Source organism: Mobula hypostoma, chromosome 3, assembly GCF_963921235.1.
Source record: "Mobula hypostoma chromosome 3, sMobHyp1.1, whole genome shotgun sequence".
Taxonomy (NCBI): Eukaryota; Metazoa; Chordata; class Chondrichthyes; order Myliobatiformes; family Myliobatidae; genus Mobula; species Mobula hypostoma.
This window is the reverse complement of record NC_086099.1, coordinates 18,108,169-18,127,434: the sequence shown is the minus strand read 5'-3', so window position 1 is coordinate 18,127,434 and position 19,266 is coordinate 18,108,169. Positions and strand designations below refer to the sequence as shown.

At 41.7% G+C, this 19,266-nt stretch overlaps 1 protein-coding gene across 1 annotated transcript in view; it reads right to left on the bottom strand.

The window, feature by feature from the left end:
• The window catches only part of rai14 (retinoic acid induced 14), a 257,024-nt gene extending 239,444 nt beyond the window's left edge, over nucleotides 1-17,580 (bottom strand). The window contains exons 1-2 of the mRNA XM_063042727.1: nucleotides 17,306-17,580; nucleotides 16,449-16,526 (exon numbers count right to left, since the gene is read on the bottom strand). Coding sequence (XP_062898797.1) covers nucleotides 16,449-16,484 — 36 coding nt within the window. The 5' untranslated portion in view covers nucleotides 16,485-16,526; nucleotides 17,306-17,580. The remainder of the gene's footprint in view (nucleotides 1-16,448; nucleotides 16,527-17,305) is intronic.
• Nucleotides 17,581-19,266: the final 1,686 nt, after the last annotated feature.

Below are 19,266 nucleotides of genomic sequence, written 5' to 3'. Positions count from 1 at the left end.
TATTGGGATGCCCGATCCAACAACTTGTAGAAGTAATTTACTTAAAGGACTCCAACACTTCAAAATGCCAAACCAACAACTCAAATTGGATTGTTAAAAATAATGGGCTTGGCAGCAATGACCAAATCTCTAGAACAAAACTAAAACCAAATCACCTTTTAAATCCTTCGAAGTCCAAACATCAATATTTTATTTTTTTCCACCCTAACCGTTTACAAACTAGAAAGATTGCCAAGACCACATTGATAAATGAATAATACTTAATTGTTAGCTAGGTTAACAATTCTTATAGTGGAAATTAGTCAGGACCATTCCAGTTTCTTCCTGCCCCACCCAGGTTCCAGGATTGCAAATCACCTTGACAAACTGATATCGCAATACAGCAGGATTATGACATGTGCAGCTTTATTTACCCCAAAATAGTCACAATACAAAAACACCCAAGCATCTCACTATAATCCTGTCTTCTTCCTCTCACTGCCATGAACTTCTCCTGCAATATTTGTTCATTTTTCATTTTATTGTCCTCATGATTTAGGAACACTGTTCATTTGATTCATTGGTTAGATTTGGAATGTTGACAGAAATGTATAAATAAAATTATGTATTTTTTTTATATATACATTTCTTTCAACATTCCAAATCTAACCAATCATTCAGCAAGTGAAAGAATCTTTCAGGAATTAAGTTCCACTTACTGACAAACTGAGCCAAAATACCAAAACTTTGAAATTACTATCTTCTAATAGCTTTAAAACGGCAATGTGGGTTATTCTGATGTCATTTATTAAAGTCGCGTACAGCTCTACATCTTTGCTTGCAAGTTTCCGAGGAAAGGTTGTGTGTGAAACCTCAACAGCAGGCATTATTGTTTCAGATCTAATGTAAGTTCTCACAACTGTTAGAATACACAGGGTATCTCTCCAGAAGCAAATCTCAGCACATACCACAAAATGAGCAGCACACACCACAAAATGAGCAGCACACACCACAAAATGAGCAGCACACTTTCAGTTTAGGGGAATGTTGCTAACACTCCGCACCACTGGGGAGAGGTGAACACAAACCAATCCTCAGAAGGATCAGAAGTAGAGAGTGAGCAATTTCAAGTACCTGGGTGTCGATATCCTGAGGACCTAACCTGGTCCCAACACATCGATGTAGTTATATAGAAGGCAAGACAGCGGCTATACTTCATTAGGAGTTTGAAAAGATTTGGCATTTCAACAAATACACTCAAAAACTCTATAGTTGTACCCTGGAGAGCATTCTGACAGGCTGCATCACTGTCTGGTATGGGGTGGAGGGGCTACTGCATAGGACCGAAAGAGGCTGCAGAGGGTTGTAAATCCAGTCAGCTCCATCTTGGGTACCAGCCTACAAAGTACCCAGGACATCTTCAGGAGGTGGCGTCTCAGAAAGGCAATGTCCATTATAAAGGATCTCCAGCACCCAGGGCATGCCCTTTTCTCATTGTTACCATCAAGTAGGAGGTACAGAAGCCTGAAGGCACACACTCAGCGATTCAGGAACAGCTTCTTCCCATCTGCCATCTGATGCCTAAATGGACACTACCTCACTTTTTTAAAAAATATATAGTATTTCTGTTTTTGCATGATTTTTATTCTATTCAATATATGTATACTGTATAAAGTATACCGAATAAGATTTATTATTATAATTTTTTTCCTCTATATTATGTATTGCATTGAACTGCTGCTACTCAGCTAACAAATTTCACGTCACATGCCAGTGATAACAAACCTGATTCTGAAGTGTAGAAGCAATTGAAAAAGAGCAAGATCATAGCAAGGTAAATAGTGAGGCCAGGCGTCCATCTTATCACACAACAGATCCTTCCAAGAGTCTGATAATACAGCCTCATTACATTTTTATTTCTATTTTTTTGCACTACTTATTTTAACTATTTAATAGACATAGGCACTTACTGTAATTCAGATTTTTTCTCTATTTGTATTTATCATGTATTTCATTGTACTGCTCGCGTAAAGTCAACAAATTTCATGATATAGGCCAGTAATATTGAACCGGATTCTGCAAGAAGAGTAATGCCAGGGGTCAGAGGGGTCTGGATAAGCATCAGGAAGAACAGTATCGGTAGAAGCCAACTTCATGTGAAAAGGGGCATTGCAGCACTCCAGGGCTAGCTGGTCTTTAGAAAGGCCTCTGCAAATAATAAACATCTCTTCTTTCTTTCGTACATAGACTTTAATGAGATGTGGCAAAGCCCAGCAGAAGACACAGCTTTGATCCTGGAAGCCTAAAACTCTACCGGCAAAATAAATTGGAAACAAAGACAAGGTTGTGTTTGAGAATGGAGACAACCAAATAAAGCAGCATTATTTCAGAAGAAATCAGGTTAGAAATAACCTATACTGAGAACATGAAATTCACTCATTTTTCATGAACTCCATGACCCGCAGTTATGAAGGTAAAAAAGCCAATTTAAATTGTTTGGGTGCTTTTCCACCCTGAATCATGCAGAGAGCTTTACTTGTGCATTTCTCAATAGCAGTTTCCTCAGAATTGCCATGCTGACTGGTAGAAGATGAATCAACTGTCATGAGAATTCTTTTCACAGTGCAGGACCCCTTATCTAAGAAAGGATGTGTTAGCATTGGAGAAGGTTCAAACGAGGTTCACGAACATGATTTCTGGGATTGAAATGCTTGTCATATGAAGCGTGTTTGATGGCTCTGGGCCTCTACTCATTCAGAAGAATGAGCGGTGACCTCATTGAAACCTATCAAATGTCGAAAGGCCTCCATAGAGTGGATGTGGAGAGGTTGTTTCCTATGGTGGGGGAGTCTAAGATCAGAGGACACAGCCTCAAAATAGAGTGGCGCCCTTTAGAACAGAGATGAGGAGGAATTTCTTTAGCCAGAGAGTGGTGAATCTTGGAATTTATTGCCACATGCAGCTGTGGAAGCCAAGTCATTGGGTATGTTCTCTCTGGCTAAAGAAATTCTTCCTCATCTCTGTATTTCTATATCTTATGGACCGCAACGGAAGTGAGGAAAAACACCAGGTGGCTGGGAGCATAGCAATTGTGAGGTAAAGCATCCCCAAATATTGCTGTCCAACCCCAAGCCACTATGAGCCATGGACAGATGAAAGCCCAGTTATCACTGTGTGAAGGTGATGGAGGGGGTCATGGTGAAGGGAGTTGCAGAGGCATCATGTATCGCTGGCCATTAAAAACTGAGTTTGTTTCTTACAGAATATTAAGGTAATCAGAGTTGTACTTCTTTACCATTTCTTTTCCAAAGCCAGTGTGATAATTCCTGGGATACTTTTTAATAAGCTTTAGACAAAAGTTATAGTTTTCCTCTGAAAGCTTCAATTTCAACTGGCATGGAGGAAAGATGCACTGCACAATCTCGTGATGGCATTACATCTGACACAAGGCAAGCATCAGATGCATCAAGATGACTCTCGCCAGCAAGTACCTGAAGCCCAGCAATTGACCTACACGTGAGCACTACCAGGATCTGACATACCCAAACTGGTGTTTATGTGGCAACCCCTCATGGAGATCCTACACAAAAGGGTCTGATTTCTAGACATCAATTGCTCCTTAAGTAAATAACTTGCAATTTTTCAGGAAAGCAAGGTGGAAAACCTCTCTACAGATAAATTTCAAATGTTGGGAGTGAATCACCTTGAAAAATTATTTCCAGTGCAAACAAAAAACTTGCTTAATACTCAGATGAATTCCTCCAAAATAGAAACACTACAGTCATAATTACAACAGACTGCACTAATACTGTACAAGTTAATCCCACATTCTCACTGTCAAGTACTTCTTCTCATGTTCTCGATAATTATTGCTTATTTATTATTATTACTATTTCTTTCTTTGTGTACTTGCACAGTATGTTGTCTTTTGTACACTGGTTGAATACCCAAGTTGGTGCGGTCTTTCATTGATTCTGTAATGCTCATCATTCTATTAAGGAATTATTGAGTATACCTGCAAGAAAATGAATCTCAGGGTTGTACATGGTGACATATATGTACTTTGATTTAAAAAAAAAGGTAATTTGAACTCTTACGTTCTCGATCCAAAATCCATTGAAAAAAAATTGAGCTAGTGAAGCACTAACAGAGAAGTGAGATGACAATCTGTGAGAAGAGGTGCAGTCGACGTTTCAGGCTGACACCCTTCGAAGGGTCTGGGCCTGAAACGTCGACTGCACCTCTTCCTAGAGATGCTGCCTGGCCTGCTGCGTTCATTTCCAGCATCTGCAGAATTCCTGTTGTTGACAATCTGTGAACGCAGCACAGGGTGATCAATGAATGACAACCGTAGATACAAGTGCAGACAAGAGAAATGCAATTTGTAATTAAAACCAAGAGTAATTAGGTGTGGACATAGTAAACAGCAGAAAAGTGTCAATTTTCTGAGAAGCAAATTTAGACCTACCAGGGATGTAAAGTCTTTGGTCCACATGCATCTAGCAATAACAATAAGACCATAAAATACAGAAGCAGAAGTAGACCATTCGGACCATTGAGTCTGCTCTGCTGTTCAATCATGGGCTGATCCAATTCTTCCAGTCATCACCACTCCCCTGCCTTCTCCCCATACCCCTTCATGCCCTGGCTAATCAAGAACCTATCTTTGCCTTAAATGCACCCAATGACTTGGCCTCCGCAGCCACTCATGGCAACAAATTCCATAGATTTACCACCCTCTGACTAAAGTAATTTCTCCGCATTTCTGTTCTAAGTGGACGTCCTTGAATCCTGAAGTCATGCCCTCTTGTTCCAGACTCCCCTACAATGGGAAATAACTTTGCCATATCTAATCTGTTCAAGCCTTTTAACATTCGGAATGTTTCTATGTGATCCCCTCCCTCATTCTCCTGAACACCAGGGAATACAGCCCAAGAGCTGCCAGACGTTCCTCATACAGTAACTCTTTCATTTCTGGAATCATTCTCGTGAATCTTCTCTGAACCTTCTCCAATGTCAGTATATCCTTTCTAAAATAAGGAGCCCAAAACCGCACACAATACTCCCAAGTGTGGTCTCACGAGTGCCTTAGAGAGCCTCAGCATCACACCCCCACTCTTATATTCTATACCTCCAGAAATGAATGCTGACATTGCATTCGCCTTCTTCACAACCAACTAAACCTGGAGGTTAACCTTTAGGGTATCTTACACAAGGACTTCCAAGTCCCTTTGCATCTCTACATTTTGAATTCTCTCCCCATCTAAATAATAGTCTGCCCATTTATTTCTTCCAAAGTGCATGACAATACACTTTCCAATTTTGCATTTCATTTGCCACTTCTTTGCCCATTTGCTTAAACCATCTAAGTCTCTCTGCAGGCTTTCTGTTTCCTCAACACTACTCGCTCCTTCACCTATCTCTGTATCATCCACAAATTTAGCCACAAACCCATTAATACCGTACTCCAAATCATTGACATACATTGTAAAAAGCAGTGGTCCCAACACCGACCCCTGTGGAATTCCATTGGTAACCGGCAGCCAGACAGAATAGGATTCCTTTATTCCCACTCTCTGTTTTCTGCCGATCAACCAGTGCTCCACTCATGCTAGTAACTTCCTGTAATTCCGTGGGCTCTTATCTTGCTAAGCAGCCTCATGTGCAGCACCTTGCCAAAGGCCTTCTGAAAATCCAAGTACACTACATCCACTGCATCTCCTTGTCCACCCTGCTTGTAATTTCCTCAGAAAAATTGCAGTAGGTTAGTCAGGCAGGATTTTCCTTTCAGGAAACCATACTGGCTTTGGCCTATCTTGTCATGTGCCTCCAGGTACTCAGTAATCTCATCCCTAACAATCAATTCCAACAACTCCCCAACCACTGATGTCAGGCTATCAGGTCTACAGTTTTCTTTCTGCTGCCTCCCGCCCTTCTTAAATAGCGGATTAACATTCACAGCAACTGTTACCTCCAAAGTAAATTACTCAGACTTCACGGAATAATGAGAACATATATTTGGAGAATGAGTCAAAAATCTCAGCTGCTTTATCATGGGTTAATCATCCAAGTCATAATGGTTAGAATTTACCCAAATGTACTTAACTTTTATTCATACCATATACTGCAGAACTTTTCAGTGTTCTTATTATTCATTAACTAAAGATTGTTCTACAATATCAACAAGTTACTGCGAATCTTCCTTGACAATCATGGAGCAGGACATTGTTGAGACCCCCTCTGTTGATGCTACGTCCCAGCTTTCTACATGATAAACAAGCTAGTACACAAGCTTGGGCAGTACAATATGGAGAGCGAGCTGTTGCCCATGTGGCAGGCTCCCTCTCTCCACACAGCTGATGAATCCAAAGGAACGGCAACACTTTATGGGACTCGCCTAATTAGTCTGTACAGGCTCTTATCAGTAGTCTAGCTAAGGAGGTTGAGATGCAGGCTGTAATCACAGCGGGTTAGGAGACAAAGTACAGAAAGGAAGAGGAACTCAGGACGGCTCTTTAGAGAATCAACATAGAACCTAAACAGGATTTCAGAAGCGTGGATTGCCAAACTTTTTCCCAGGGCAGAAAGTCTCTGAACATAAACTTGGAGACCGTTTCACAGAGCACCTATGCTCTGTCTGCCAGAAGAAGTAGGATCTCCCAGTGGTCACCCAATTTAATTCCACTTCCCATTCTGATATGTCAATCCATGGCCTTCTCTACTGTCGTGATGATGCCACACTCAAGTTGTTCCGACTGGGTAGCCTCCAACCTGTTAGCATGACCATCGATTTCTCCAGCATCTGCTAATGCCTCCCCCCTCCTTCACTATTCCCCATTCTCTTTTCCCTCTCACCTCATCTCCTTACCTGATGATCACCTCCCCCCATTGCTCCTCCCTCTTTTCTTTCTTCCATGGCCTTCTGTCCTCTTTTAGATTCCCCTTCTCCATCCCTGTATCTCTTTCACCAATCCACTTCCCAGCTCTTAACTTCACCCCTGCCCCCACCCCAGTTTAATCTATCACCTTGTGTTTCTTCTTTCACTTCTCCCACCTTCTAACTCCTCATCTTCTTTTCCTTCAGTCCTGCTGAAGGGTCTCAGCCCGAAGCGTTAACTATACTCATTTCCATAGATGCTGCCTGGCCTGCTGAGTTTCTCCAGCATTTTATGAGCATTGGTAATGAGAGCAGTCAGAGGAGAATAGCCAGAGTGGTTCAAGCTGACAGGAAGGTGACAGTAACTCAACTAACCACACGTTACAACAGTTGTCTGTAGAAGGGCTTCTCTGAATGCACAACACATTGAAACCTGAAGTGAATGGGCTACAGTGGTAGAAGGCTACAAGGATATTTTGGCCACTTCGTAAGGTACAGGAGGTACTTAATAAAGTAGCCAGAGTGTATAACCTCATCACTGCTAAATCAGTTAAAAGGTAACAAGTCATTAGACAATGTCACCAATGCTAGTAATAAGTTCATGTCAATCTTATATTCACTTCTTTGAAACCATGTGTGCAACAACGCATGGAGGGAAGCGACAGCGCAATTACCAATCAGCACATCAGACTTCGTCCCTTTGTACTGCACGTTTCATGTAGAAATGACAGAAAGCCACTCTATCACCCCCAAGGCACCTGCTGCATTATTTGATAGGACTATGGCTAATCTTCTACCCAAGAGCAACCTTCTGCACTACCCTCCATTTCCCAAATACCTAAAGAGTCGTCAGATTCTGAATACGCTAGATAATTTCATGTCATTTGCTAATGATATTAAAGTGGATTCTGAAAATTAATTTCTACAGCTCTCCATAGTAGAAAACTCCACAGATACATAGACTTCTGGGTGAAGTTTTTTTCTTGCCCGTGTCCTTCATCGCGAACGCCTTATCTTGAAGCCTCCAACTATATTTCCAGACATCCCACCCAAGATTCTAGATTCAGATCTATCACATGCACATCAACACATACAGCGAAATGCACCATTTGAATTGCAACCAACACACCCAATGACGTACTGGCGGCAGCCCACATGTGTTGCCACACATTCCGGTGCCAACACAGCATGCTCACAATGCTCGTCAGAACAGCAGCAAAATAAGCCCCATTCCTCACTCCCACCCACCCACATTCACAGTTCTCCAAACTCAGAACTGGCCACCTTTCACCTCTAGCCATCTGGGATTCACAGAAATTGGGCCTTCAACTTCCCCAGCAGACTGACAGACATTCACAGATTTGGTGCTTCGGCCTTTGGGCCCAAAGTCTGAAGGGAATCCCTCAAGGGAAACATTTCCACATCACAACATAAAAGATGTGGAGCTATCTAACCGAGACCTTAAATATTATTTGCTTCTTATAAATGACATATTGATGCAGTTGTAAAGAAGGCAAGACAGTAGCTATACTTCATTAGGAGTTTGAAGAGATTTGGCATGTCAACAAATACACTCAAAAACTTCTATAGATGTACTGTGGAGAGCATTCTGACACGCTGCATCACTGTCTGGTATGGAGAGGCTACTGCACAAGACCAAAAGGAGCTGCAGAGGGTCGTAAATTTAGTCAGCTCCATCTTGGGCACTAGCCTACAAGGTACCCAGGACATCTTCAGGGGGTGGCGTCTCAGAAAGGCAGCGTCCATTATTAAGGACCTCCAGCACCCAAGGCATGCCCTTTTCTCACTGTTACCATCAGGTAGGAGATACAGAAGCCTGAAGGCACACACTCAGTGATTCAGGAACAACTTCTTCCCCTCTTCTATCTGATTCCTAAAAGGACATTGAACCCTTAGACACTACCCCACATTTTTTAATATACACTATGTTTCTTTGCATGATTTTTAATCTATTCAATATACGTATACTGTAATTAATTTACTTACTTATTATTATAGTTTTTTTCTTCTATATTATGTATTACATTGAACTGCTGCTGCTAAGTTAACAAATTTCACGTCACATGCCGGTGATAATAAATCTGATTCTGAGATTACTTTGCCGATGATTTTTTAAACAAGTGATTAGTTCACTACAGCAGTCATGGCTCGAGAGATACTGCAGTATAGTAAATATATAGTATTAGATATTACAGAAAATAATGACCAAATAGTTATCAGATGACTAGGGTTAGCTGAATGTATTAAGGAATTATTTCACGTTGCTGTGCAAGAAGTACTTTCCCATGCGTTTTACTTTGCTATCATAACATGTAACTAAATGCCAGCCATTCTCTGGAGGCTACTGTTTGTACAATGATTACAAGTAAGAGGTTCTAATCACCAACCAGTAGGGAACATCAAAATAGTTTTCATTTGTGAGATTGTGTTCAATTAAATAATTAGAAATGCAACATCATAAAACTCAAGCTAGGTTGTCAAATTGAGAAGGTTTTGGCTTAAAGCAAGTTAACTAATCCAAACCTTTTGTTTTCTGAACGGCATTCACCTTTGGATGGATACAGGCAGGGAGATCCAGAAAGGACCCTTAGCCCACCATGTCCATGCAAACCATCTAGCACCCACCTATACCCAATCATTCTCTTGCACTTAGACAATAGCCTTCAATACATTGATGACCCAAGTGCTCATCTTGATACCCCTTTCAAATGTGCCAGTCTCCCCCTCTCCCTCAGGCAGTATACTGAAGAATTTTCTTGGAGGAAAAAAAAATGTTCCTCTGATACATTCTAAATCTCCTACTACTCAACTTAAACCTATACCGTCTAATTCAAAACACATGGTGGAAAAAAAAAGTCTTGCTATCCCATCCAAGGCCCATATTTTTAACAAGCAATTCGTATATTGAAAGAAAAGCACATCTCAATTAGTTTGCCTTCTCAGCTTCAAAGAAAACAAACCCAGTCTTTCTATAGCAGGGGTTCCAACCTTTTTTTATACCATGGACCCTTCCCTTTAACCAGGGGGTCCATATACCCCAGGTTGGAAACCCCTGTTCTACAGTGTCCTCATAACTGGATCACCATTCCAGGCAATATCTCAGCAAATCTCCTCTTCACATCCTCCATCATATAATCACATCGTTCTCTAAGTGTGGTGACTGGAACTTCATATAGTGCTCCACCTATAGTCACACGAACATATCCTTATAAACAAATGTTCACAAGTAAATAACAATTGACAGCACAAAAGTCAGACATTTAGCCTGTTATGGACATGCAGGCCAAAGTGCTCTTTGGCCTACTTCTCAGTCTCCAGCTCTCTGCCTGCAGCCCTGTTGATCAGATACTCCCTAAAAATCAATGAAAGCTTCCACTTCTACCAACTGTTCAGGCAGTAGTTTCCAGATTTCACTGCACATTTACGTGAAAAGCATACCCATTACCTTTCTAGTTATTCTGTCAATCACTCTAAACTTATAGTATTTGCCTATTACTCTCATTTTAAAAAAAACTAGGATTCACTTACTCCATGAGTGTCTTGTATTCAAAATACTTTAATTAAATTTTCACTTAGCCACCTCAGCCTATTCAAATCTTTCCATGGGACTAGATTTCTCCAGTGCCCTCTCTCTAAATGCTATCACCATCTTCCTCTATCATGGCAAGTACAATTCTATGCATAACTGTGAAGCAACAAGTGCTTTGTATCATTCTAGAATAGCCGTCCAATTCCAATATTCTAGTTTTCATTATAAAGGATCCACAATTACTTTATCTACCCATCTTGTTATATTCAGGAATCTGCAATTGTGGATAATAGGTCAGAGTCAGAGCACTATAGCACAGAAGCAGATCCTTTGGCCCATCTAGTCTGTTCCAGCCTGGTCTTCTGACTAATCCGATCTACCCCCACACTCCATACCACTCTCTCCACGTAGCTACCAGAATTCTCTTCAATATTAAAACTGAACCCGCATCTACCATATCCTCTGGAAGCTTGTTCCACACTCACATCACCCTCTGCACAACAGCCCCCTTAGGTTCCCCTTCAACATTTCACCCTTAATCAGAATCAGCATCAGGTTTAACACCAGCAGCATTTGTCATGAAATTTGCTAGCCTATGACCTCCAGATCTAGTCTCAAACCTCAGCGGAAAAAGCCTGCAGCATTTGCCCTGACTATTCCCCTCATAATTTTGTATACCTCTACCAAATCTCCTCCTATTCTCCAGGGAATAAAGTCTGAACCTGTTCAACCTTTCCCAGTAACTCAGATCCTCAGGTCCCGGCAACACCCTTGTAAATTTTTTCTGCACTTTTTTCAATCTCACTGATAGCTTCTTGTAGGTAAGATGACTAAAAGCGCACACAATACTCCATATTTGGCCTCCTCAATGTCTGATACAACTTCTGCATAACATCCCAACATCCGTACTTAATACTGATTTATGATGGCCAAAAGCTATTTTACCACTGTATCTACCCATCATGCCACTTTCAAGGAATTATGTATATCTATTCACAGATCTGTTTGTTCTACTGCATATCCCAGCCTAATTTCAATTTCAATTTCTAAACTTAAAATAAATGGAGGTATAACAAACATTTATATTTTGCTTTAACAACTCATCTAAAGATTTTCTAAAACAAAAAAAATGAATAGACACTAGTGACAAAACGCCCCACACTAATACTCAGTAAAACATTCAAGCTCATAAATTACTTTACAACACTTGTAAAAGTCTCTTTAATACCACTAATCCCAAATGCAAGTGTCCTAATTGCAACTCTAGTGCCTCGTCCCGAAATGTTAGCTGTTCATTCCCTTCCACAGATGTTAATTGACTTACTGAGTTCCTCCAACATTCTGTATGTGTTGCCCAAGATCTCCAGCACCTGCAGAATCTCTTGTGTTTAAGATTTGCTGCTCTTAACAACCTTGCTGGGTCTTCCTGTGTAACACCACTGTATCACTTTACTCCAGGGGCTTCCATCTTAGGGTCCATGGACCTCTTGCTTAATGGTATTAGTTCACGGCATATAAAGAAGTTGGGAACTCCTGATTTACTCTACTGCAAATTCTTGCAACTACTTGCTTGCAATCATTCCATATGCACAACATAGTCTTCCAGCTGCAAGAAATTTTATTTCTGCTTAATGTCTGCTGCAATGATGGCGTATCCTGGTCTCCTGGTGTATCTGGAGAACAAGGGATGCACATTTAGGGCTGGAGACTGCAGGCGTCCTCTTGAATTACAGCCAGGTGCTCTTGGCAACAGGTTTCCAAGCATGTAGGAGGTATTACAGCATAGTGCTGCCAGTGTGTGGTTACATTGTGGAGAAGCTTATGATTCAGACAACTCTGCTTAAAGCTAAAGGAAATGTCAGTGAAGTCTTCTTCCCCTGAGGATGCACTTTAGGTGGCATCCTCTGTAGAGCACTGGTGGAAAGTATCAGTAAACGGTGACAGTGAGGCTGTAGATCCAGTCAGCTCCATTATAGTATAACCCTTCCCACCATCGAGGACGTATTCAGGGGGGTATGGGGTGTCAGGGAGGGGGTAGCACCTCTGGTGGGGGAACATGTCGTGTTCTTTTCAAGGTGGTTAGTCCACCTTTGGTCCCCACCTGGCACTCAGCTCTCACCTATGGCTCCCTGTAGCTGTTTGCATGCGACAGCGGCCACACCCCGGGCAATGGCTTTGACAAGCCGGCTAAACCAGGTGAGGGTAGCCGACGGGTCTCAAACCCTCGGTGAGATAGGGAGTTGTCTATCCCAGCATGCGAAGACAGACTCCGGTGGATTGAGCGGACGAGACCAATGGAAGGTCCAGCAGTCAAGAAGGCGGTCTCTGCAAGTGTCGTGGAACGTGTAGAGCAGGACAAGACACAGAATATGTTCTGGTCATCCACTGTGCGTCGTCCCATCTCCAGCAGTCTCGACTCTGTCTAGCCACTGGATCCAGATGGGAATTGGGAAGAGAGAGCGAGGCTGACACAACTCTCCCTCCCTTAAATCCAAGTCACGCACTAGTCTCGACACCATCATAATGGCGTTGAGGTCCTCATCGATGACGATACATTCAAGGGACAGAGCCCTCAAGAAGGCAGGATCCATTGTTAAGGACCCTCACTAGATGGGATATGCCCTCTTGATTTCTACCATTAGCAAGGAGGTGCAGGAATTTGAAGATCCACAAAATGACTCAAGATCATCTTCTTCCCCTCTATCATCATATTTCTCAATACAGCGTGAACACTACCCCGTTATTTGTTTTCTTGCACTACTTATTTTGGAATTTACAGTAATTGATGTCTTTGCACTGTAATGCTGCCACAAAACAACAGGTTTCCCATTATATAAAAACAGTGATAATAAAGCTGATTCTGCTCTACTGACAAAGTCCTTTGCAGAAGTTTTATACTTAAGAGAAAGGTTATTGTGAATGAAAATCTTGCCAAAAAGTCATGAATCAAAATTCCTATGAGATGTTAAATGTGCATCTACTGCTCCAGTTTGGGTTAACCCAAATTTCAATCACCAATACTGCTTTTATCATCCTAGGCAACGTTGAAGGAATTGGTTGACCACAGTGACATCAAAGTGCTTTGAAGTCAGTCAGGGATTATTCTCGTAGAAGACTACAGCTATTCATACAGGGGCCAGCTGGAGAGCATACAGAAGAGTCCTGATGAAGGGTCTTGACCCAAAATGTCGACTGTTCATTCATTTCTATAGATACTGCCTGACCTGCTGAGTTCCTTCAGCATTCTGTGTCTGTTGCTGAACACAGAGTTGGCTTCCTTTTGGCTGAGTGAAATAAGCCTCTTCCCCCCACAAAATTTCTTGCCCACACTTTAAACAGAACAGATGAGAGTATATTCGATACAAGAAAGTAAAGACTGATACCAAAATTGGTTGTGTTTCTATAATAGATGTTAAGTCACTGGAAAATAATATAAACTGAAAGTGTCTATCAGAATGAAGACGTGCAAGTTTAACCCCAGAAAAACCTTGGATTAATCCAAGGTTTATTATTGCTGTCTTGTATGACAAAATACATCACAATGCAGTTTTCAGTTACATAGACATACTTTGATAATCAATGTACTTTTCTTTGATGGACTGAAAAGCCAAATGCATGAGAGTCAGCAATTTGATTTAGAAATTTGATTTGGCCCTTTTTTTTGCATTTAAAATCTACACACCCATCTTTCAATCATCTCAACTTTAGAATTTTTCTTCATGAGAGCATACTTTTTAAACCATAAATCCTGAGCAAATTCAATTGGATTGTTAAGAAAACGTCCATGAAACCAATTCCAAAAGGGAAAAGTAAAAGATCTGTACCAATGAAGTCAACATTTTCGCGAGATCAATCAAACACACAATGTGATATTGTAATCAAAATCTGATAGTTAACTTTTCTGAAAAGTTGCAGGATTATGCAAGCCAAGATGAACAGACCAGGATGCTCTTGTTTGATTACAGCTCGCCATTCCATACTATCAAATCTCAAAACTAATAAATTAGCTCTAGAACCTACGTCTCAATACCTCTTCATGCAATGGGGTCTTCGACTTCCTCGCTTGCAGACCCCAACCAGTTCAGATTGGCAGCAATATCTCCTCCACAATCAACACAGGTGCACCACAAGGCTGTGTGCTTTACTCCCTGCTCTAATCACTGTATACTCATGACTGAGGCTAAGTAAGCACAGTTCCAATTCCATACTTAACTGACAATACCGCCGTCATTGGCTGAATCAAAAGTGGTGACGAATCAGTATATAGGAGGGAGATTGAAAATCTGGCTGAGTGTTGCCACAACAATCACCTCTCACTCAATGTCAGCAAGACCAAGGAGCTGATGATTGATTTCAGGAGGAGGAAACCGGAAGTTCTCATCCAGGGATCAGAGGTGAAGAGGGTCAGCAACATTAAATTCCTTGGTGTTATCACTTCCTCTCCTGGGACTAGCATGCAAAGTGCCATTACGAAGAAAGGAAGGCAGTGCTTCTTCGTTCTCAGAAGTTTGCAAAGATTTGGCATGTCATCTAAAACTGACAAATTCCTGTCTGCTGTGGAGAATATACTGATGGATTGCATCACGGCATGGTATTGAAACACCAAAGCCCTTGAACAGAAAACCCTAGGAAAAGAACTGGATACGGCCCAGTCCATCATGGGTAAAGCTGCCCCCAGCATTGAGCACAACCACATGGCGCGAACGCAGTATCCATCATCAAGGACCCCTACCATCCAGGCTATGGTCTCTTCTCGCTGTGGCTCAGGACCCACACCACCAGATTCAGCAACAGTGGTTATCCCTCAACCATCAGGCTCTTGAACCAGTGGGGATAACTTCACTCACCCCATCACTGAACTGTTTTTACAACCTACAGACACAACTTCAAGGCCTCTTCATCTCATGTTCTCAATGTTTATTGCCTGTTTACTTGTTATTCTTTTTGTATTTGTAGTTTGTTGTTTTTTTCCCGTTGATTGTTTGCCCATCCCATTGGGTGGGGTCTGGCACTGATTCTATTGGGTTTCTTGTATTTACTGTGAATGCCCAAAAGGAAATGAATCAGGGTTGTGTTGTATATGGCAACATATATGATCTTTGATAATAAATTTACTTTGAACTTTAGACTTTTTCCTCAGAATTCTTTATCTTAAGAAATTTACTTTTCCATTAAAATACTCCCCAAGTTAAGACTATCTAAAAACAGTGAAAAACAGTCCAGGCATCTGCCCTACAAATACAACACACTTCATCCTATTAATAAGTACTTCATGCAGGAACTATTACTTGCAAGAAAAGTGCAATTAACATTTGGCTGACTTGAAAAAGAAAGGATAATCTCAGTAACAATCCCCAAGAATGTTGACATAGAAGTATAAAACTTTGAAAAACATCAAGTATTTTAGTATGGGCTAGCAACAATAATGTACAAGCAGCCACCAAATACATGGAAGTTATAGTGGGTCTCAGCTAGTCCAAGTGCAATTTCATTTGAAGGATAGTTTGGGCATGAACCCCACCTCCACAGCCTTTATGGTAACGGAATCAGGATAGTGGTCCTTGGTCTGGTAATTTTTTTTTAAAAATGCAGTAACTATTTTCATTTGTCACGTATATTTTAATATGGAGAGAAAAAAAGAAACTACATAAATTGCTAGAATTTTAAAGAAATTGCTGGAAGTGCACAGCATCAGACAACAGTAGCAGCAGTTACTGTTGAGGACCCTCAAAACTAGAGAAGTTCTTTTTTTCTCTATGTAAAGGTTCTGCTAAAGTTCCCTGATACTGTCCAACTTGTTGAGCTCTTGCAATATTTTCTGTTTTTGCTGATTTGTACAGACTCATTTAATAAATAAAAATAATTTAAGCCCAAACAGATATCTGCACGCCACATATTTCCTGCTGATTCAGGCGACAAACTGAAATGACTGCGTCAAACTCCCACAGATTTCTGATCAACTTAGGAGTGTCGAAATGAAAGCTATTGTTCTTTGCGAGAGGTCAAGAAGTTACATTAATGTAGGCGTTCTATCGTACTCACATCAGTTTTTCTGAACTTGGCTTTTAAGCTTTTCATTTTCGTCCAATGTCACGGAAGAGCACCGGATCTCAAATAAGTCTAGACAAAAAACACAAAACACCATATATCGGGAAGTGCGTTTCATACTTCGCGAAATTTATGACGGTACTTTCAGCGGTTGCTCATAGTCAGTGAATATTTTCTGCACGGCTGCTAGACAATACTCGTGAACTAACTAAACTGTGCTTCTTTTCATGCATTCAACGCAGTAGTATTATTTAAAGCTGCCAAAACTACTATTGTGTTCATTGCCTTTGCGTGAATAAGATCTAGCAAAGATGTTCGAGGAGAAAGCTAACAAACGGAGATGTTGAAACATGCATTCACAGTAACAAGAGCCCGTTTGACAGTCCTTGTTTGACACAAATTCCAGCTTCTGAACTCAAAACTTCATCGAGAAACTTTTGCGGTTTGATTACCCTTAAGGCGCTTTTTAGAAAGTCGTTCCCGGTTTAAAATAAATCGCCGCCTCGCTCCTCCGAGGCAGCGCCGTGTTTCTTTTTTGTGTCTGTGTGCGGCTCTCCCATTCATTCTCTTAAAACTCCCTCCATCTGTTCCCAGCCCTCGCTCAATCTCCCTCCGCTCGGGGGTGACAGTTCTCAGAAACGCAGTGCACTCGATAAAACTTCCACCGCTCCAAACAATAACCCCATTCATTCGCTCATCTGCTCTATTTACAATTCGAGGAGGGGAGAGAGAGAAAGGACGGGAAAAATGCAACCAAAACGTGCCAGCTTTTTCTTAAAACTAAAAGTCTTTATAAAAAAAAATGTTGGCTTATCGCAGCCGTTCTTTCAAAAGGTAGAAGTGGAACTCACCCCATCCCAGTGCGGGAGCCGAAGGTGTCTGTGTAAAGTTGTAAGGAGCCGAGTTACATGAACATACTCTCCCTCCCTCCCCGCTGCCTCTACCACTGGTCCGAGTGCCTCGCGGCGGAAAAGGCAACGGCAGCGCGTGCCATTGCCCTCCCCACCCCCACCTCGCGCGCGTTCACGTCGTCCGCAGGGAACGCGCCGCGCGGACACGCGCCGCGCCCAGGCGGCCGGCGCCGCGTTCCATCCTCTTTGTGGCCCTCTTGAGAGAAGTAGTGAGCGCCGAGTCTCTTGGGGAAATCGCTCGCGTCTGGGTCAGTCGCTCGCAAAAGCAATGACTGGTGAATCCATTGGTCAAAAGCCTCCTCCCCACGCACTATTTCTGCCTTATGGGCTACAGCCACATAGAATTCTACAACAATGCAAGAAGAAAGCCAGAGATGGAATGCAAACTCTTTGCAAAGAACAATGTAATTAATTGATTGTCGCTGCTAGTTCATAACTCAGCAAAATTGCGTACTATGTAGCGCTCTTGCACGGATTTTAGTACAAAAAGTATTCACAAAATAAAGGGCAAATCTGCTTTGTCTGCATGCTCACTTGATTGACACCAGCGCTCAATGTGAAATACTGCTGTCAGGTTTACAAGCGTTTGGGATTCTGTCGTGCATAGACACTGCTTTTAGGTTTGTGTCCAGCAGTTGTGAACAAGCAAATCATTTGATTTAATTGGAATGATTATTGAGATTTTAGAGTGAGACAATGACGTGAGCAAGACATGTCTCTACCAACCAGAAATGTCGACATTGGATGGATGCTGCATGCTACATCCTCTGGAATCCAATGTACAAGCACAAACACAACATTATGGTCACTGTAACATAAATATTCACATATTCTTAGACTGCTAAAGAAATCTGTTATGTTACTTAATATTAAACCTAGTATGTAGAAATATTGTTGTATATTTCTACAATGTCCTGGAGTCATAGAAAAGACAGTGAGCAGCTTCAAGTTCCTGGGTGTCAAGATCTCTGAGGATCTAACTGGTCCCAAATTATTGATGTAGTTATAAAGAAGGCAAGACAGAGGTTATATTTTATTAGGAGTTTGAAGAGATTTGGCATGTCAACAAATACACTCAAAAAACTTCTATGGTTGTACCGTGGAGAACATTCTGACAGGCTGCATCACTGTCTGGTATGGCGGGGGGGGGGGGGTGCTACTGCACAGGACGGAAAAAAGCTGCAGAGGGTTGTAAATCTAGTCAGCTCCATTTTGGGTACTAGCCTACGAAGTACCCAGGACATCTTCAGGGGATGGTGTCCATTATTGAGGATATCCAGCGCCCAGTGCATGCCCTTTTCTCACTGTTACCATTAGGTAGGAGATACAGAAGCCTGAAGACACACACTCAGCGATTCAGGAACAGCTTTTTCCCCTCTGCCATCCGATTCCTAAATGGACATTGAAGCTTTGGACACTACCTCACTTTTTTTTAATATACAGTAGTTCTGTTTTTGCATATTTTTAAAAAAACCTCTGTGACGACACCGGTGCCAAGCTGTATCGGCGCTTGCCCTTCCCTTGGACTACATCAGTGATGTGGAGAGGGGGAACCCACTGCATGGGCAACAGTCGGTTCTTCAAATCTTCCCACCCAGGCTTGTGCCCTGGAGAGGACACAGTCCACCAGAGGCACAAACCCATGATCCCCTGGGATCAATGGCTGCCTACTACTCCATAGTTTTAAAAAAGGCTCTAAAATAAACCAGGAAATTAGAGGCCAGTGAGCCTCTAGTAGTGGGAAAGTTATCAGAAGGTATTCTAAGGGACCAGATATGTAAGTATTTGGATAGACACGGACTGATTATGGATTGTCAGCATGACTATGAAGGTCGTATCTAACCAATCTTATATGATTTTTCAAGGAAGTTACCAGAAAAGGTGATGAAGACAAAAAATGG